Here is a 21,566-nt window from a genome sequence, read left to right on the forward strand (position 1 = left end):
CTACAGTGTTATTTTCATTTTTCAAGTAAATTTGTTGTTCCATGGCAACAAAATGATTTTCCGATAGATGGCTCTTAATGAACGAAAAGATGTATGTACGTAGTCTTTAGTTTTTTTTACATAAATGCAGTTTTAAAGTGTTATTCCTTTTTTTAGAAAGTATTCCCGAGATGAATCCGTGGATTTATTTGTACAGATATTCAAACGCAAGACCACTAAGCACGTTTACTGAGCTTCATGAGATTATTGACCATGGGATTTCAGACTGATCATGCACTTTTAATTTTTAAAAAATAAATAAATGTGAGTAAATGTAAATGGGTTTTTATTCTTGATTAAATATCCAAATATTTTATTTCATCCACAAAATGAAATTCTAAAATGGACAACATGGCCCCAAAAAAGAGAAAAACCAGTTCAATCTGGAAAAATCTCTGGAGAAGAATTTATAAAAATAATCCCAAAAATTTTTTATATAAAAATTGTATTTATATATTTAATATTGTTATACATATATGTATAAATATATTCGCGTAGCACAGTACTATTTAAATGTATGTCATGCGTAAGAGTGATGAAACCTGCATGAATGAGAAAATAAAGAGTGGGACGTGCTTGATGTTGAGTTGTTAGAGTTTTTAAGCGCAATAAGCTGTGAAAAAGAACTCAAAGCGGTTGGTGCTCGCGCTGACTGACACACACATGAAGCGTGCGCACAGAAAGCCTTCTCTGATCGTGAATTCAGTCCTCTTTCACGTCTTATTGCACTTGAACGGTCAGATACACTCACCTAAAGGATTATTAGGAACACCATAGTCAAGTCACCTTTATTTATATAGCGCTTTTTAAATGTCCCCAACTAAGCAAGCCAAAAGCCAAGGCAACAGTGGCAAGGAACCAAAACTCCATCAGGTGACAGAATGGAGAAAAAAACCTTGGGAGAAACCAGACTTAGTCGGAGGGCCAGTTCTCCTCTGGCCAACGAAGGAACAGTGTATGATTCGGGCAGCATTACAAGTTAGATTGGATCGGGACATTTAGAGTATTACCGTAATCCATTTCCATATTTTTGGAAGTCGAAGTAATCACGCTGGTATGGAGACGAGCTGTTGAGGATCAGTGCCGATGGTTGTCGTGTCGATGAGGCCTTCACAGGGCTGATGGGGCTGGCACTTCAGGATGCGTTGGGATGGGTACAGGCGCAGGTCCACCATAGAGGGCCCATATCGCCGGCGTTGAGTCGTCTCTTCACAAGCTTTTTGATTGGGGCGTCTGAAGTCTCCGTGAGAGGCTGGATACAAACTGGAGCTGACGAACGCCATTTTCCTCGGGACTCGCGTCCCGAGATAACAGCAGAAAAGCAAAAAGGGAAAATAATTAGCGTAGCTGCTGTTCATAATGATTTCCATAACACGAGCTCATATACTAATACTGTGTTTGACCCCCTTTCGTCTTCAGAACTGCCTTAATTCTACGTGGCATTGATTCAACAAGGTGCTGAAAGCATTCTTGAGGGAATGTTGGCCCATATTGATAGGATAGCATCTTGCAGTTGATGGAGATTTGTGGGATGCACATCCAGGGCACGAAGCTCCCGTTCCACCACATCCCAAAGATGCTCTATTGGGTTGAGATCTGGTGATTGTGGGGGCCATTTTAGTACAGTGAACTCATTGTCATGTTCAAGAAACCAATTTGAAATGATTCGAGCTTTGTGACATGGTGCATTATCCTGCTGGAAGTAGCCATCAGAGGATGGGTACATGGTGGCCATAAAGGGATGGACATGGTCAGAAACAATGCTAAGGTATACCACACCATTACACCACCACCACCAGCCTGCACAGTGGTAACAAGGCATGATGGATCCATGTTCTCATTCTGTTTACGCCAAATTCTGATTCTACCATCTGAATGTCTCAACAGAAATCGAGACTCATCAGACCAGGCAACATTTTTGTAGCCTCTTTTTCCTATTTGTAGTGGAGATGAGTGGTACCCGGTGGGGTCTTCTGCTGTTGTAGCCCATCCGCCTCAAGGTTGCGCGTGTTGTGGCTTCACAAATGCTTTGCTGCATACCGCGTTTGTAACGAGTGGTTATTTCAGTCAAAGTTGCTCTTCTATCAGCTTGAATCAGTCGGCCCATTCTCCTCTGACCTCTAGCATCAACAAGGCATTTTCGCCCACAGGACTGCCGCATACTGGATGTTTTTCCCTTTTCACACCATTCTTTGTAAACCCTAGAGATGGTTGTGTGTGAAAATAACTGAGCAGTAACTGAGCAGATTGTGAAATACTCAGACCGGCCCGTCTGGCACCAACAACCATGCCACGCTCAAAATTGCTTAAATCACCTTTCTTTCCCATTCTGACATTCAGTTTGGAGTTCAGGAGATTGTCTTGACCAGGACCACACCCCTAAATGCATTGAAGCAACTGCCATGTGATTGGTTGATTAGATAATTGCATTAATGAGAAATTTAACAGGTGTTCCTAATAATCCTTTAGGTGAGTGTAGATGCACAATAATGTCAAAATGCCCATTGTGTGGAGTATTCACTTAAACATAGTCGGCTATGTCTTAAATTAGCATAAACAGTTGGGAGAAAAACGATGCGTGTCAGTAAATTGGTTCCGAGCATTCAGTCTTATAGGGAAAGCAGCGTAAAAAACTGCTGTCTGTCTCATTAATGTTAATCAAACAACAAAAGACAAAGAAAACCACTCACTCCTCTTGACTGAATCACTTGTATCTTTAATAAGAATCAGTTCATATTTGATTCATACAGTGAAGACTACCGGTATGCACTTTTAATTACACAATTTTAATTATACACTTGATTATTCAATTTCTGTAGTATTTCCTAATACGTGTTACCTACTGTAGCTGAAAAACCTAAAGTTCATTTAATTTGTATCTTTGCTCTATTGTATTTGTCCTACTATTTGTAAATTGCTTCTTTGTTCTTATTTTTAATCATAAAAATAGCTATATCAAGATATATATTGATATCGTGAAATAACATTTTTCATACCATGAAATAAGATTTTTCTAACTATTAACAAGTTGCTTATGAGCATGCTTATTAGTTGTTTATTAGTACTTATAAAGCACATATTAATGCCTTATTCTGCATGATCATATTCTACATCTCTTAATCCTACACAATACCTAAACTTAACAACTACCGTACTAACTATTAATAAGCAGTAATTAGGAGTTTGAGGCAAAAGTCGTAGTTAATATTTAGTTAATAGTGAATTGGTCCTGAAAATAAGCTATATTTTTTTAAAGGCCACTTTTTTTTTTTCTTTTTTTTTTACTTAAATATTATTTTAGGACTGAAATACCAAAACATTATTACCGAAGAGTTCGTAACTTTGCATGTTTTTTATTTTTATGTTTTTGTTTTAGCTCTATGCTCTATGAAGGAATATGTCCAAATTTTGTTCATATATATTTAATGCTCTTTTTTTAATTGGTTTTATATTTAAGAAAAGAAGCAGTTGAATTCATAAATTCTTTGAAATGCTTGGTAAACGTGCCTGTAAACTACTTTCACATCTTTAAAGCTATATCTGTATGAATAACAGAAAGATATGGACAAGCGAGAACTAAAGTGTGTCGCGTGACTAACCAAAAGGCCTGGTTGAGCAAACAGAAAAAACCTCTTCTCCTCTCTCCAGCCCGTGTTGTTCCCTCGAAGACTGAGAGTCAGCGATATTAGATCCTGCTTTGAAACCCAGTGGCACGGGGCCTGTTGCTGAAACATTCACGGCCTGTTTGACCACTACCGACACGCACACAGGGTCACGCACAAAACCACGCTTCGGGGAAACTGACGCAGCTTGTCAGCACTGTAATTTACAACCCTGCGTTATCATTAAACGAGTGAGGAAAGGGCAGGAAACATTTGCTCTGTGCCGCTAAGGTGTCCAGCGCTGAGCATTGTCGCTCTGACCCCATCACTTCCTGTTATTCCTTTGGCCCGGGTGAAGGTCATGCTGGACTCACTGTATACTTTGTTTCTGTAAAATGCTGGATGTTCAGGTTATTAAATATGAGCCATTGAGTTTGTAGCACTTGCTTTGTGGCAGTTTGAACTAGCCTTGCAACTTCAATAACATTGTAATGTTTTCTGCATGTTATGTTTGTTGCTGTGGAGCTGAACGATTTTCAACTTCCCAAACAATCACGAGTGAAGCGTCTCTAATGAGCTGAGAATTCATTGAAAATGGTTTTGGATTTCATATCTTTTTATAAATATGTCACTAAGATACATTTTAATTACCCATATACCTGTTGCTCAGAGGTTGCCAGGGCATTCCTATGTGGTTGCTAGGATGTTCTGGGTTGCATTGCGGCTGCTAAGGGATTGTTAGTGGTTGCTATGGTGGTGTTCTAGGATCTGCTAGTGTCTTATTTTATGCACATTGCTGTGCAGTTGGTGGGTGGTTGTCAGGGCAGTGCTTTATGGTTGCTAAGGTGGTCTGTTCTTTGCTATGTAGCTGGTGAGGCATTGTAGGCGGTTGCCAGGGTGTCGTTCTGTGGTTTCCAGGGTGACTGCGTGTTTTTTCATGCATTGCTAAACGATCGTTAAGATATTATCTAATGTAGCTGCTAAGGTGTTGTGCGTGGTTGCTATGGTTGTATGTTGTATGATTTATTGGTGTGTAGTGAGTGGCTTTTAGTATGATACTGCCAAGATAGTGTTTGTTAGATAGTGTATAGCTGGTTGCCAGGGCATTTCTATGTGGTTGCAAGTCTATTCTCAGGAGGTTTTTTGTGCATTTCTATGGGTTACTGGGGTGTTGCTATGCGGTTGCTAAAGTATTCTGAGTGATTTATCATAGAATGCTATGCAGTTGGTAAAGTTTTTGGTGTGGTTTTTAGTTCATTGCTGAGTAGTTGCTAAGGCATTGTATGTGATTGTAAGTGTATTCTCAGTAGTTTTAGCGCATTTCTACGGTATTGCTATCCGGTTACTAACTAGGTGTCACTATGCAGTTGGGCTGGGTAAAAAAAAAATCGATTTTTCTTTATTTTAATGTACTATTCTCGATTTTTTGAGCGATATCGATTCTTAAAGGTACACTATGTAGGAATTCCGTTTTTGTCAAACAGCGACCCCTAGAGTTGCTGTGGAGTACTTGTACTGTCGTAAATAACGAGTGGAAATAAGGTGTGGCCCCTTTAAGAGCTGCGCGCGGCTGGTTATTTTTGTCTGATGCTCATTCTTATCCTATTTTAAGTGAAAGCCTGACGAGTGAGACTCTTGTCCGGTTTTCTCACGCGGTCAGTTTCTCGTTTTCTTTTCCTTGATTCTTCCGAGCCTGTGGTCACGTGACGGTCGTAAAGCGATACGTTCTCCAGGCATTCTCCAGGTCACATGACCTGGCCAAAGACGGTCCGTCTTCTCCAAACTTACGCTCACATATCGCGTCTTTTGCGCGCTCAAGTTCGTTATTTCAAATGTAGGCGCGCGGTATGCGCGCTCATAATGGAAGCGACGCGGTCGCAATGCGACGCGCTCGTTTTTTCCATGCGCGTCCGCGCCGCATCGAGATAGAAACATCTCAACTTTTCAGAATGCCGCAAGCGCACCATAAGCACACAGTAGGTCACGTGCATACCTGTCAAGTTTTGGATTTGAAAATAAGGGAAATTTTCCGGCGCCCACCGCGTGCAGTCCCACCACCCCAACCAAGCTCCAGTATCCCTTACATTTTAAGACAGGTGTTATAGCCTAAATGAAAACACACACACACACACACACACACACACACACATATATATATATATATATATATATATATATATATATATATGTATGTATGTATGTATGTATGTATGTATGTATGGTATATATAGGCTATATATTAAGAGCATTAATTTAAAGGCTTATTTGCATATTTTCTGTTCATTTAACATTGCTTGTCTTTACATTTAGCCTACATTTTATTTTCATTCCACACATTATTTTCATTTCATATTGCTTTTCTTTTACAGTTTTTTTTTTCATTTGCATTTTTTTTTCATTTCACATAACTTTTCTTTACTCTTTTAGTGAGTTATTGAACAAATTTGTTGCATTTTTTACTTTGCATTAACTGTTTTAGAAGGAGTGTATTTGTGGGCTGGGTCAGAGTGGTTAATTTTACATGAGAGTAGAGCAAACAGTTCTGTTGTCTAACGTTCTTTCGTACCATGCTAAAACGCCCTTTCTCGTGCTGATCGACATACATCATTCCTTCCCCGTGTGAGATGCTAAAGTCGCAGTTACAAAACTTACAAAACGCGTGACTGTCCCCCACCCTGCTCGTCTTCAGAAAAGTAAATTTGCTATCCCATTGATCGCGGTATTTAGTACATGAGGGTTTTGGTTTTTTGGCAGGAGTGCCTAAGCTTGCTCTGTCATAGCGTCCATCATCCGACTCTGTTTTTGTTTGTTTTTTGTTTCCCCCGCGTTGTCACCACTGATCTATATATAGATCAGTGGTTGTCACTCATCTGACCTCACACACTAACCTCGCGACAATTGCCACCTACAGTACCTGTAGTTATCGCGAGGCTAGTGACAGAGCTCAGATTGGGAATGTTTTTTTTTTTACTCCGCCGGGGTATTATTATTATTTTTCAATAACGCAGGTTAAAATACGGGAGATTTACGGGAAAATCCTAATACGGGAGGACGGCGGGAAAGAAGGGTAAAATACGGGACTTTCCCGGCCAAAACGGGATACTTGACAGGTATGGTCACGTGACAAGAACCAACCGGATCGCAACCGCCCTAGCACTTTGGAAAAAGGAGAATGCGGCGCGCCCAGCGTTTTCTACGCGTTTTAGGCGCTATATGTGAATCCGGCCTAAACTTAGGCGGTATTTCAAGAGGGCAGCCCCCCTCGGAGCATTGGTAGTGTGAAGCGCTGTATATTGGCCAAAAGTTACACGGTGTGCCTTTAAATCACATAATGGATCTCTGTTTCAGTTGATAAATGAACAGGACATTGTAGCGCCTCCCGGCATACAATAAATAACAATATGATATGAAACAAAGTCTCAGATTTCACATTCTGTACATTTTATTACGAAATTAAAAAAACAAATACTGTTTTGGCGCTCTTTAATCTGGCGCGAAAGCACGGTGTTTACCGCATCACAGAGAAAAGGCAAGCACGCGTGAGTGACAGGATCATCTCTTTCTTTACTAGTTACACAAATGAACATCAGAGGTATGTTGAAAGATACAGTAAAACCTACCGAATTCCGTTTAATGTCTCATGTAATCGCTCAATCAGTTTCAATAAAACAGATTAACAATAGCCTATATTATTTACCTCAGAAAGTCATTCAGCGACCAAAAACTCGTTAGTCTAGAAAAAGCAACTTGCTAAATATAAACCATATTACATATTCATTCTTGTTTTTTGTTTTTTACTGTTCTTCTGTATAAGTAAGTGTTTGAATAAATTGGAAACATTTTTTGACAGACACCATATTGCAAAAACCGAATTAGAGTAACAAGATAAAGTTAGTATGCTATTATAATAACTTTATTATTATAGCATAGTTTGCAGCATTAGTTGAGAGTTTTTCCTTGAGAAAATTTGCCATATATAATGTAATCGATATCGAAACGATGGCACACATTTGTGTCAAAACCCTATGCAGTTGCCAAGGTGTTCTTATGCATTGCTATTCAGTTACTATTTTCATTGTGCTTTTAAGTTAATTGCTGAGCACTTGTAGGTGGTTTTCAGGGTGTTCAGAGTTGATTTTAGTGCATTGCTATATGGTTACTAGGGTGTTTCTATGCAGTTGCCAATGTGTTCTGAATCCTGAGTGTTTTTTCATGGATTGTTATGCGGTTGCTAAGGCTTTCTCTGTGGTTTTCAGTGCAATGCTAAGCAGTTGCTAAGCCATTGTAGGTGGTTGCCTGGGCGTTACTATGTGGTTGCAAATGTGTTCTGAGTAGTTTGTAGTGTTTTTCTATCAATTTCTAAGATGTTTTGACTGTTATTAGCACAGTATTATGCATTTGCTAGAGTGTTCTGGGTGGTTGCATACTGACAAATAGCCCAACCTCAAGTAGCCTATTCATAATATTCTGGTCTGTAGATGGCTCAAGTCCCTCTAAGGACCTTGTTTATCATCTGCTGTACAAAAACTGTCCAATAACTTAGAAAAGTAATATCACACCTCTTCTCAAAAAGACGACTCAGTGCATGATGCGTTACATGACAAAGTTTAATATTTAGCAAACACTCTTCATTTTTATGTGGCACAAAAACCCAAGAGAATTGGGTTAACAAACTTTAAAAAAAAAAAAATAATAAAATAATGACCACTTTTAAACTGACATGCTCATAATTTTGTTTTCTTTTCAACGTGAACATTTTTATCTCTGTCAATAGTATCACTATTCAGCAGACAGACACAATAGCAGGAACTCTCAAAGTCTCAAACTGATGACACAGCAGAGCCGCAGAGTGAACGCTGCTGTTTTTAACTATATTGAATGTCTGCTTTCCAATTTCAATCTACTGCAGTCTAATAGAACGTTACTTTTTAAATTACATTTTTATTCTTTTTTCAACAAGTGCACTTAAATAAAAGTCTAAAAAGACTCTTAAAGTGAAATAGAATAAGAGGTATAAAAGTTTTTGATTGTTCAAATAATATTTTATCAATCCAGTAGGTCAAATGGTTGAGCAATGCGCTAAGGACTCCAAGGTCACGGGTTCAAATCCCACAGAAAACAGCAACTGATAAAATATTTTAGATAAACGTGCTGCTAAATGCACCAATGTTGCCGTTTAAATATCTTGTTTGCTCACAGGTTGCTCACTTTAAATAACAAGGCGAACTTAACTCTAACCCTAGCTCTGCTGGCACTAAATGTCTATGTGACCCTGTGAGATAAAGAAAAATGTGCTAATGCTCAATGTACCGTTTTCAAATTCTGCTGAACCATGCAATCTTGTCAGCTGACAAACATGGACCTCCCAAACCAACATGGAAGCGATGCAGTGGAGGAAATCCGGTGATTTTCCTGTCAGGAAAAGATGTTTTTCTCACCCTTACTCTAGCTTGAAGCCGCTATGTGGTCATATCAAACCTCTCTCACTCTGTGTCAAGCTGCTCAACATGCAAATCCTTGAAAGCACATGAGCAAAAAGGTCTGAAGAGGTTTTTCTGGAGATGTTTGAAGTCGAGATATCCAGTTGTGTCCTGTGACTGGAGATTGTGGCCGGTCTCGGGAGAGGCTTTTCTGTTTGTGTTACATGTTTATCTGACAACTTTTCAGGAGTTTTTCTTGTTTTGAGGAAGCAGACATGTCTTATCTTTTCATTTTGGGACTCACGGTACTGTGGACTATACAGATTCAAGTAAGTTGCTTTTTTTTTTAATTGATCAGTGTACTGGTACTGAACCATTATACTTTTGTAAGGGTTGGTATAATTTATAATACTTTTTTAGACATGCACAGTTCTGTGCTGATACTGTGGTATTCTTTGAAATAATAAACGCCTTGTAAAAAGTGGCAATACCATGGTACGTTGTTGATGCCAGATGATAATACTATGGTAGTTTGATTAGATAGTATGATAGACCCCGAAACTATCTATCATACTATCTATAATAGTATAAATCAAAGTACCATAGTATTATCGTAAGGTGTTGAAAAGTGAAGTCTACATCTTTAAGTAACTATTTAAATGATTTGCTAAAATCTTTACCATGGTAATACCATGGTATTCTTTGAATGACTATGTAAATACTACTACACTATATGAATATGCACTTTTAAATAGTACTATGGTATTTTTGTTTTTGGATCATGGTAGTACCAAGTATTATAGTATTTACATGGTACTCCACGCCACGGCACTTCCTTGAATATGATGGTACATCCACTAAAAAAGTTATATTGTCATGGTACTAGGTTCACTTTTATTTATTTTTTATTTTTATTTTTTACTGATCGCTGTATCATGGTACTGACCCATTAATTTTGTAAGGGTGGTATAATTGCATTTATAATACTTTTTTGGACATGTACTACTATGGTAATACCATAGTATTTTTTGAAATACTATGTAAATGGCTTGCAAAAGGTGGGGGTACCATGGTACAGTACATTGCATATCAGATGATAATACCATGGTACTTTGATTTATACTTTGTTATACTCATACTATGTTATAATGTTTTTGGAAAAATCCCATGGTATTTGTCGAAAGGAAAATGATAGTGCCATGGTAATTTTAGTACAAGTATAACAAGGTATTCCCATGGTCCATGTTATGTATGTAAATGGTATGTGAATATGGATATGGTACCATAATAATAAATATTTGGACCTGAACCATGGCATTTTTATATACTATGGTATATGAATATGCTAAACACTTGAACTCAACATACCCAGATGGCAGATAGCATCCAGATGTGGGCCACTTCAGGCACTGATGTTGGCCGCCTTCAGGCTCGGACAAAATGAATGTGAGTCTGAAGTGGCTCACATGTAAAATAGGAAATATGGCCCAACTATCCTAAGCCACATGTGGGCCTTTTTAGGCAAAGCACCACTGCTTATGGAAAACTGGATAGGACCCTAAAATGGCCCATGTGGTAAATAGTGAATATTTCCCAAATATCACAAAACAAATGTGGGCTACCTTTTGAAAAAATGTGGCACAGTCGGAAAAAGTCTAATCTGGGTGTAAACCAAAAGTGGCCAACATACATTGTAGAAAATGTGTCCCAATTATATAAAAAAATATATATAATATATATATCTGGGCCAGTTTTGACAAAGACATTGGACAGTATTCACTGGCGAATATACAAAAGTAAACATGTATTATTAAAACATTTAAAAAATCTTAAGTAATATTTTTCAAATTCTGAGATGTAACCCACATTAGGGGCAGGTTTGGTTTATTTACTTCATTCTTAGCTGACATGTAGCTATGCTGTGACTTGCTTGTGGCCCAGATCTGGCAAACAGGAGCGGAACGACAAAGTACCATCATTCCACACGGTATGTGGGCCGGATCTGGGCCATAGCAGTTTTTGCTATATGGCGGGTTTCAATGTTTCGCACTGTTATCATCACTAAAACATGGTACTTTGTACCACACTGTGAGGATTTGCATTGAAAGATTTTAATTTCTTAAGGTTTTTTTGTATTTATTTTTTACTGTTTGTGTGATTTGTGTACCGGCCTGGCATTCTTATAAATTTTTCGAGTTTGAGTCTCATTTTGGTTTCTGTCATTCTAGGCCGCCTCTAATCGCTGCGATTCACCCGTTACAATCCTGAACAAAACTCCCTGCACATCCTGCGCTGCCGCCGCCGCCGCCGTCTGCCCAAGAGGGTTCAGGAAGATCACCAAGAGCCCCGAATTCTGCAAGTGTGTGATTATCCAGCCTTTTCCTTTCCGTTCGCTCAGTATGTTTATGTCTAATGTGTTATTGTCCTGTTTCAGTTATGTGGTGGAAATCGGGGATCGTCAGGTAGAGCAGCAAGGGTGCACTCATACCTGTCAGGGGGTTTCGACAGTCCAACAGTGCTGTCCGGGCTTCTGGGGGCCCCTGTGCTTGCGTGAGTTACAATGAGCCCAAAAAAACACTTAAGACACACAAAATTCATGAATGTCATTGCTTTATATGAAATATACAAGTATATGTAATTTATGCCGTATATAAGTCCTTACATTTTTTAGGGCCACCATATATCAGTTTCTCCTGAACTATAATAGTTAAGTACAGTGATATCACTTAATGGTTAAATGTCTGAGCTGGTAACACAAAAAACTGCTGGTTCAAAGTTACTGTAAGTTGCTTTGGGTATAAGAAAATATCTACAATGTGATGAATTTCTAACCAGTCCTGTGTGTTTCTCCAGCTTGCCCTAGCTGGTCAGAAAAGACGTGTAATGGTTATGGTACATGTGATTCTGGAAAATTAGGAAATGGCACCTGTGTTTGTGATGTAAGTGCATCTGAATTACGTTCTTTTACTTTGATTTTAATGTAAAAAAAATTTTTTTATGTTAAAATAGATTTTTTTGTTGTTGATTTATTTACTTATTTCCATTTTATTTAAATAAGTCTTGCTAGGGTAAGTAATAACATAAACGTAATAATAATAATATAAATTTATAGAAAATTAGAGTTACCTTTTTAATTCGCAACAAAGTTATGTTATATGAATTGTTATATTAATTCAACAGTTTCTTTGTTGGTATATTTATTTATTTACTTTAATAAACTGTGTTATGTTGCTAGTTCAATTAATACAATTAATAAATAATAATAATATAACAATAAACATAACAATATAATAATAATTTATAGTAAATTACTTTTTTTAAATCTGAGTTATGTTCATATATTTAAATTGTATGTTTACTTTAGCTTAAAATTCGGTTGAAATATATAAATAAATAAAAAAACAAACACTTTATTAGTAGAGGACAAAAGTGATATCCAGCCTAGAAAAAATTACATCTTCACCCGTATTAGTAATATGATTTATATATATATATATACACTCACCTAAAGGATTATTAGGAACACCTGTTCAATTTCTCATTAATGCAATTATCTAATCAACCAATCACATGGCAGTTGCTTCAATGCATTTAGGGGTGTGGTCCTTTTCAAGACAATCTCCTGAACTCCAAACTGAATGTCAGAATGGGAAAGAAAGGTGATTTAAGCAATTTTGAGCGAGGCATGGTTGTTGGTGCCAGACGGGCCGGTCTGAGTATTTCACAATCTGCTCAGTTACTGGGATTTTCACGCACAACCATTTCTAGGGTTTACAAAGAATGGTGTGAAAAGGGAAAAACATCCAGTATGCGGCAGTCCTGTGGGTGAATGTTGATGCTAGAGGTCTGAGGAGAATGGGCCGACTGATTCAAGCTGATAGAAGAGCAACTTTGACTGAAATAACCACTCGTTACAACCGCGGTATGCAGCAAAGCATTTGTGAAGCCACAACACGCACAACCTTGAGGCGGATGGGCTACAACAACAGAAGACCCCACCGGGTACCACTCATCTCCACTACAAATAGGAAAAAGAGGCTACAATTTGCAAGAGCTCACCAAAATTGGACAGTTGAAGACTGGAAAAATGTTGCCTGGTCTGATGAGTCTCGATTTCTGTTGAGACATTCAGATGGTAGAGTCAGAATTTGGCGTAAACAGAATGAGAACATGGATCCATCATGCCTTGTTACCACTGTGCAGGCTGGTGGTGGTGGTGTAATGGTGTGGGGGATGTTTTCTTGGCACACTTTAGGCCCCTTAGTGCCAATTGGGCATCGTTTAAATGCCACGGCCTACCTGAGCATTGTTTCTGACCATGTCCATCCCTTTATGGCCACCATGTACCCATCCTCTGATGGCTACTTCCAGCAGGATAATGAACCATGTCACAAAGCTCGAATCATTTCAAATTGGTTTCTTGAACATGACAATGAGTTCACTGTACTAAAATGGCCCCCACAGTCACCAGATCTCAACCCAATAGAGCATCTTTGGGATGTGGTGGAACGGGAGCTTCGTGCCCTGGATGTGCATCCCACAAATCTCCATCAACTGCAAGATGCTATCCTATCAATATGGGCCAACATTTCTAAAGAATGCTTTCAGCACCTTGTTGAATCAATGCCACATAGAATTAAGGCAGTTTTGAAGGCGAAAGTGTTCCTAATAATCCTTTAGGTGAGTGTATATAAAAATGATTTCCATTACATGAGAGTAGATGTTAAAACTTCATGCTGATTTGCACTCAGCTTTCGCCAAGATAAGCACCAACTAAGAAGTAGCTTTACAGTAACCTATGCGTCTCCATCCATTTACGCTTCCTTCCATATGGTGATGTGAATATCCTTTTGTCTGGTGTTATTGGCTGAAGTATATTTCCTGGCACGTCAGCACACACAACGGCTGCAATGCTGGCTCCGGGGATCAACCACAGTGCGGTCTTCCCAGCGGATCAGCATGACAACCGTCTGGATTGAGCTGAGTAGGGTACATCTCTGGGGTCTTCAAGTGGGCACCTTCCGTCCTCAGTGTTTCGTCGACTAGCCCACGACACCTCAAGAGGGCTCGGCAGTGATTCTGGCGTCCCAGAGTCTCCCCCCTCCGTCCCCCACTCAACTCAGCCCAGCTTACTTACCTGTACATCAGCATTTCTTTCTTTCTATTGTGCTTGAGATCCCTCCTGCTGCTGAGGTTGCTCCTTCCTCATAGTTCAGTGGCATAAACCCTTGATGTGACCTAACCACAAGCTCACCGCAACCATACGCGCCAACCCGTTTGACTAAGGCTGTCGAAGCCCCACTGTCGTCGTTAATGCAGGTTCAGTGGCAACGGTTCCGTATGGCATACTACCTACCGCAAAACACAACATTATCTGTCCAACACAAATCCTCATTCATGCAAAATACAGTACACGGGATTGTAACAACTATGATAACTATGCAAACTATACAAATAATCCAACAGACTCTTCAATTTTTCAAGAATTCTTCTAAACCGTAGCGTGGCGGCCTGTACACAGCCAGCCAGAATCTTTCCGTCTCAACCACAGCCAGTTGCTGCTCCTCTTTGCTGCTTCAGATAAGTTCTTCACTGTGCGACGCAACTCTTGGCCACTGAATCCGACGTCTCTGAGGAACCGGGTTGTAGAGTGTGCCACAAAACCCGGACTCTCCATCTTCGCTGTTCTGCTTCAGTGGCCAGATGAGCATACCGCTGTTTCTTCCTCTCATACGCCTCATCTACCGCATCCTCCCATGGCACTGTTAACTCTATCAGGTGAACAAGGTGTGCTGATCCAGACCACAAGACAATATCTGGTCGAAGGTTAGTGGTGGCAATCTCAGGTGGAAAAATAAGCCGTTGATCAACATCTGCCAGCATTTTCCAGTCCCTAGCAGCTTCCAGTTGTCCTGGGCGAGAATTGGTTTTCTTGCACCTTTTCTTTGTGGTTGCTCTCCTGGGCGGAGGAATATTGTCTTCTGTGTGTAATGTTTTGCTTGAACAGGTGGCAACTTATTGGTCATGTTACGCTTGTCTTCCAATGCTAAAGCCAAACATTGCAGTACCTGTTCATGGCGCCAAGTAAACCGTCCTTGGCTAAGAGCCACCTTACATCCTGTCAGAATGTGCCATAATATGGCAGGTGATGAACACAAAGGACAAGAGGGATCCTCTCCTACCCAGAGGTTTAGGTTCTGTGGTGATGGGAGAACATCATATGTTGACCTGGTAAGGAAACTGATCCTACTCTCTTCCATTGACTATAGGTCTTGCCAGCCCATCTTGCGTTGTTCCACTCTCCCATCTCATCCATTCTCCCTGCATGGCCTGGGAAATGGCCTTTATTCACCTCGTCCTCTCCTCCTGCTTTCGCACCTCGTTGACTACCAGCTTCCTCCTTTGAGCTGGGCCTGCCTTGTGCCATTTAGGAGGAGCTAAACTGAGCCCCAAAAAAAAAAACCTCTTCCATGCTGTACTTGCCCCACGATATCACCAATTTGAAGGGCAGCCTTTGCATCTTCCACAGCTTTCTTTGCTGACCACTTTCTTCCAGTTTTTCTCCCTTACACATTTGTCGCGTGACTCTACTAATGTAATTTCCAGTCTGACCTTGGCGCACTTAAACTCTTCGGTTAAAGCGGAGACTGGTAGCTGAGGCAGCGTGGAACTCCCAACCATTTCCTGATATATGAACTTATTAAAGCTTCCAGGTTCTCTACTGTTGTCAAAGAAACCTCGTACACAGTCAGTGGCCACAGCAACCTCGGAAGTAGACCAAACTGAAAGCACCAGAGTTTTAGTTTGCCTGGTAGAGCGTAGCTGTTTATGCTCTTCAACCCTTCCACTGCTTGTCGCCTAACTTCTTCCACTCGAACTGTGTCCTTTAGATCCCCATCGTACCATCTCCCAAGACTCTTCGATGGCTTCTCAGATTGACTTTCCAGGAGTAGTTTGTACTTTTTCCTTCCTTTTTCCACACCAAATCTCTCACTTCCATATGCGTAAATGATGTCCCCAAATTTATCCAGCTTCTTTTCAGCTGTACCAGTTAATCTTCCAATGCTAAGCATAGATCTGTGTTTACCGTGTCCCATGCAGTTTTTCTCACAAGCTATTGGCCATTTAACTCCAGACCTGTGCCCTTTGAGGTTCTTTTCTCTCTTATGCTGGTTAGTCTGACCGGGTTCACAAGTATCGATATGTTCATCACTAACTGTGCAAGTCCTCCTCTCCTCTGTGACAAGGGTGCTGATATCCTGCGAACTGTGGTTTGCTTCCTGTCGCTGGATTTCATTCGACTGACTTGACTGACTTCGTAAGAAGTACTGATCAATGCGAGGCCCTTGTCCCTTCTCCCTCAAGCTTTTCATTTTCCATTGATGAATCTTCAAACCCCTGACCGTTGTTGCCCTGCTCCAGCCACAGACACAAGCCTGGAGTTCAGAAGTCTTTGCTAACTGCAGATCTTGAACTAATCTTTTGTGAAGTACTCCCCATACTCATATCCGTTTCATATTTCATATATTTTTAAAAAAAGATTTTATAAGAATATTGTGTAGTTGTGCTTGGACATGCATTTTTGGCCAGGCTGTCATACAAAGAAGTTATGAACACATGCAAAAACAAAAGAGAACCAACGATATATTAATAACTGATTATGCTGTGGTCAATGTATGCTTTTCCTGTGAGATTTTTGTTTTTCTCAGGCATTATAGTAAAATAAAAACTGTAGCTGTAATTTGCCTTTTTTGCCAAATATTTTTTGTCAAATAAATACCTTAATTACATTTAGTGTTTTGTTCTTCCCTCATATTTATAATATTTAAAAAATATAAAACATTTTCGACATGCTTTGATGGTTCATTCGAACTTAGGGTTGTTAAAAACAAATATCCCCTCCGGACATCACTTTTGGCGACTACTGTGTGTAAGCCTTGTTGGGGCAAAACAAGTAAATGTACACTAAATAACTAAATAAACAAATGTTAGGCTCTTCTATTTCAGTTTTATGTTAATTAAGTAATAACATGTTTTTTTAGCTGAAATGTATTTAAATATGTCTTGTTCAGGGCTATTTGTAACTTATAATAATAATCATCATCATCATCAACAACAACACTTTTACAGGAGGGATATACAGGTTTTGCGTGCCAGAACTGTTTGAATGAGAATGCCTATGGAGACCACTGCCGTTCAGGTCTGTTATTTGTACGACAGTAACTTCTGATGGCATAAGTTAATAATCACCATTTTTGAAGATAAAACGGTCTAACTGTAAAACTATTGTAGAGTGCAGCTGCGTGAATGGAAAGTGTGACTCAGGACCCGAAGGGAATGGCGAATGTTACTGTCAGCCGCCATATGTAGGACCAAAGTGCGATAAAGGTAATTTAAGTGAATTCACCCATTTATCATTGAATATATACAATTACTTCTGTTAAATATCATTATGTTGATTTAGTTAAATCACACTTTTCTTTTGCTCTGCAGTTTCTTCATATTGTCCAAGCTGCCCGGCCTACTCGTATTGTAAGGGAGACGACACAGGCGCCGTGTGCGAATGTCTGAAGGGATACAAAAAGATCGGACAAGCGTGTATAGGTACTTCCCTGTCCCTGATGTTAAGCACCATGCTAAACAGTAAATACATGTAGTGTTTTATGTCATGTTTTGTAAATTTAGGTAAATTTTCCTCTCATTTTAAAAGTACACCATGTAACTTTTTTTGGTTCAAAATTAACAAAATGTAAATAATGTCAATACATCATCAATCCTTCTTCCCAAACTTGTTTTTGTCTTACCCTGATTAACTATGGTGAGCCTATTATAAGTGTTTATATTTTAGAACTGTCGGGATGTTTTTTTTGCGGGAAATGGCGTACATACAGTACGTCACTCGCCCGTGCGTGTCTCATCATATCTGTAAATAGAGAAAAGTTGTTCCGGCTACTTTGATGCGTGTTTGATGTGGGAGTGGCATAGGTTAGTTGTAGGGCTGTCACTTTTGTGAAAAAATCCTGATCGATTTTTGAGACATAAACGTTCATTGAATCGATTGTAAAATCGATTTTCCATGTCTAAAGACGTTTCCATTTTCAGCGCCAAATATAGGCAAATCCACGGACAACTAACAGGCATTAGGACGAACGTAAAGAGTGCGCTTGAGACGCGCACAAGTCAACAATATTTCTGATGATTTATTGGCATTAAGTTTCGTGCACAATGACAAACAGGAGTGCAAGATTCTTGAAAAACAATAAGCAGAGTGGACTGCCATAACATCAATGAAAAACATTACTGCAGGCTTCAACATGGCTGTGTTTACGATTAGAAATGTCAAACAAATTTCGCCTATGTACCGTATTTTCCGCACTATAAGGCGCACTTAAAAGCCTTTAATTTTCTCAAAAAACGACAGTGCGCCTTATAATCCGGAGCGCCTTATATATGGATGGTGAACACACGTTCACCAAGACGGGGAGACAGCGCCGGGCGACTAACGCCACTATCTGCCAATGGATCGTGGATGCCTGGGCTGATATATCAGTCTCAACTGTGATCCGAGCTTTCACGAAGGCAGGAGTAATCTCTTTATTCAGCCGGCTCACATACCCGTTTTTACTTCCTGTTTTCGGCCGAAGTCCACAGTAGTTGATTGTCGAGTTCGCGCGCGCGCGATCAAACCTCCTCCGTGTGTTCAACATCTGATTCGGATGAACTATCCATTTTGAGCTGATATTCTCAGAACACCACACAGCTCCGTCATCGGCTCACAGCTGACAGTCTGAGTCTCCACTGTTGCTTAGTTACCAATGATCGCGCGCGCGCGCACTCGACAATCGCCTACTGTGGACTTCGACCGAAAACAGGAAGAAAATACGGGTATGTGCAGTCAGATTCACCGTGTTCACTCACATGGCTGTGCACTTGTAATGACACATTAAGGTTGTTAAGAGGCTAAAAGCAGGTTTAAAACTTGTCCCGTTTAAGTCAACAGGGTGCAAATTTTAAAAAGAGGATAACACGGTGTAGGCAACACCGGTTTTTGTCGTTGTTATCTGTAGGCTACTGACAGCACTCCGAATTTACAAAAAATGAGCTCAATGTTAAAATTGACCGGAGTTTTCCTTTAACGTTTGAACAACGTTACCATGGGAGTGAACGGAGTTGTCAGAACGCTTAATAAAGTTAGACTTTATCTGACGCGCTCCGAGAGAAGGCCGTTAAAATCGATTCCCTATTTTCGTTTTCGATACTTGTGTTGGTTGGTCCGATCGATTGTGCAATCGATTTTTTCGAACGTAGAGTGACAGCCCTAGTTAGTTGTCACACTCACAACAAGCGGGAAAGGTTGACATGGGGCTGTTAAATCTCAAACCTCCAGAGAATCACCCGTTTTAAACAAACGCCGAACCGAAGAGAGTTTGCTGGCAAAAAGAGAACGCGACAGCTCGTAATAAAACAAGAATCAACATTGGCTTGGCTTTTCAGAGATGGCAAAAACTGAGGGATTTGAAATGTTGTAAAAGCGACGCATAGATGCCGTTTTTATTACTCAACAGATGAGTAAGGCCTTTTATTGAACAGATAAACTGTCACATGTAGCTCTCAAACAGAGTTCATTGTGAAGCATTATCTAGTTTAGTTTAGTTTAGTTTATTTAAGAGTTTGACAAGGCAGGATATTGAAGGACAATACCCTGAAATGTATCAAACAGAACACATACTCAAGACAACCATATATACCTAATTAAAAAGTAAAAAATAAAAATAGAATAAACAAACAGGAGGAGTAAAACAGATGCATACAAAAACCTGAAATACATCAGGCTTCATACAAGCAGAACCTGCAAGTTATTTATAAAACAGTTTAAGAGCACGTGGAATAAAAGAAAGTTCATGTCTTTTTGATTTACTCCTGGGCACAATAAGTTCTCTACGCTGCCGTAGTAGGTAAGTAGGTGTTGGAGCCACAGACAGGAAACAATGCAGTGGTGATGAACTGTCCTTGAGTAGTTTTGTAAAAGTACGTATAGTGGCCTCGTCGCGCCTCTCACTCAGTGATGGGAGAGAAGAAGTTGGAACACCTATTATCCGACAGCAACGTTTTTGGACCCTTTCTAACTCATCAGAGAGACCTTTTGGTAGTCCACCCCATACTGGACTAGCGAACTCGAGAACTGGCCGTATAAATGTCAAATATATTTTCATTAAAACATCACATGGGAGACCCGCGTTTTTAGCAGTACAGAGATCCTGGATTCTAGGACGCACCTTCGAAATCATGTACTTAATGTGTGCGCCCCACAACAGATCAGAAGAAATTTGAACTCCAAGTAGTTTAAAGGTGGAAACTCTGCTAATTAGATGTCCTGATATTACAGGAGAGGAAAGGGCAGGGAATGTTTTTGTCTTTCCTGGCGCTAATGACCATGTCCACTGTCTTACCTCCATTCATTGCCAATGAAAATTCATGTCCCCATTCCACACTGAATCCAAGGCCTTCTGTGTTAACCCTGGTAAGGATCCCATTAAAAGTTCAGTGATTGTTAAATCATCGGCATATTTCACCGGAATTACTGAAGGAGGCAGGCGGGAATCCAAGCTGTTGGAGATTACAAAAAGCAGAGGGGATAGAAGTCCCCCCTGGGGAACACCAGCTGAAATTGGGTAGGAGTTAGACACACAGGAGCCCCACTTCACCTTTTGCTCTCTGTTACTCAGATAGCTCCTTACGCTGAGCCAAAGTGGACGTCTGACATTCATCTCAGCTAAAGCATAAAGCGGTTGACAATGATCAACTGTGTCAAAAGCTCGAGTAAAATCAACAAAAACAGCATGGATGTCCAATTTAGGATTGCTATTGAGTGCTTCATGCCAGTGTTGCAGAATATGAATCAGTGCAGTGTCAGTGGATCTGTTTGCCATGAAGCCATGTTGTGATGGTTGAATTTTAGCAACTGTATCCTCCAGAATGGCATCTCTGAGGATTCCTTCATACACTTTTTCCAACACAGCTGAGTAGTGAAATCTGCCTATAATCTGTTGGAAAACTGGGCTTTGTTTTTTTGGGAACAGCCTTGACCATTGCCTCCTTCCATTGTTTTGGAAAAATATTATTTTGCAAGCACATGTTAAAGATATCACATAGTACCGGTGCCAGCTCCTCATGAAAGGTCTTTAACATCCAAGGAGGGATGCCGTCAGGACCAGCAGCCTTTGCTGCCTTCACTTTGCAAAGTCTAACCTTAACTTGTCCAATACTCAGAAGAGGTATACTACAATTGGATAACTTGCAGGTAACCTCTTCCTCAGATGGTGAAATGTGACTTGCAGAATCCCACACAGAAGCAAAGTGCTTTGCCAAGTTGTCACACTCATATTGCATGATGTTATGATCCTGAGACACCATGTCACTCTTATCTCCTTCTATTGTGAAGGGTTGTTTCATTATGGTGGTTGTACTGCTGTACTGGAATTTATTTACAAGGAAGTACTGTGTA

General features: G+C 40.0%; 1 protein-coding gene across 1 annotated transcript in view; it reads left to right on the forward strand.

Moving 5' to 3' along the window:
• Positions 1–9,026: 9,026 nt before the first annotated feature.
• The window catches only part of stab1 (stabilin 1), a 45,918-nt gene continuing 33,378 nt past the window's right edge, over positions 9,027–21,566 (forward strand). Inside the window, exons 1-7 of the mRNA XM_056242527.1 lie at positions 9,027–9,390; positions 11,290–11,420; positions 11,496–11,611; positions 11,915–12,000; positions 17,192–17,261; positions 17,354–17,449; positions 17,555–17,665. Of these exons, the coding sequence (XP_056098502.1) occupies positions 9,337–9,390; positions 11,290–11,420; positions 11,496–11,611; positions 11,915–12,000; positions 17,192–17,261; positions 17,354–17,449; positions 17,555–17,665 (664 nt within the window). The 5' untranslated portion in view covers positions 9,027–9,336. The remainder of the gene's footprint in view (positions 9,391–11,289; positions 11,421–11,495; positions 11,612–11,914; positions 12,001–17,191; positions 17,262–17,353; positions 17,450–17,554; positions 17,666–21,566) is intronic.

Source organism: Rhinichthys klamathensis, unplaced genomic scaffold (genome assembly GCF_029890125.1).
Source record: "Rhinichthys klamathensis goyatoka isolate OS25496 unplaced genomic scaffold, OSU_Roscu_1.1 h1tg000727l_1, whole genome shotgun sequence".
NCBI lineage: Eukaryota > Metazoa > Chordata > Actinopteri > Cypriniformes > Leuciscidae > Rhinichthys > Rhinichthys klamathensis.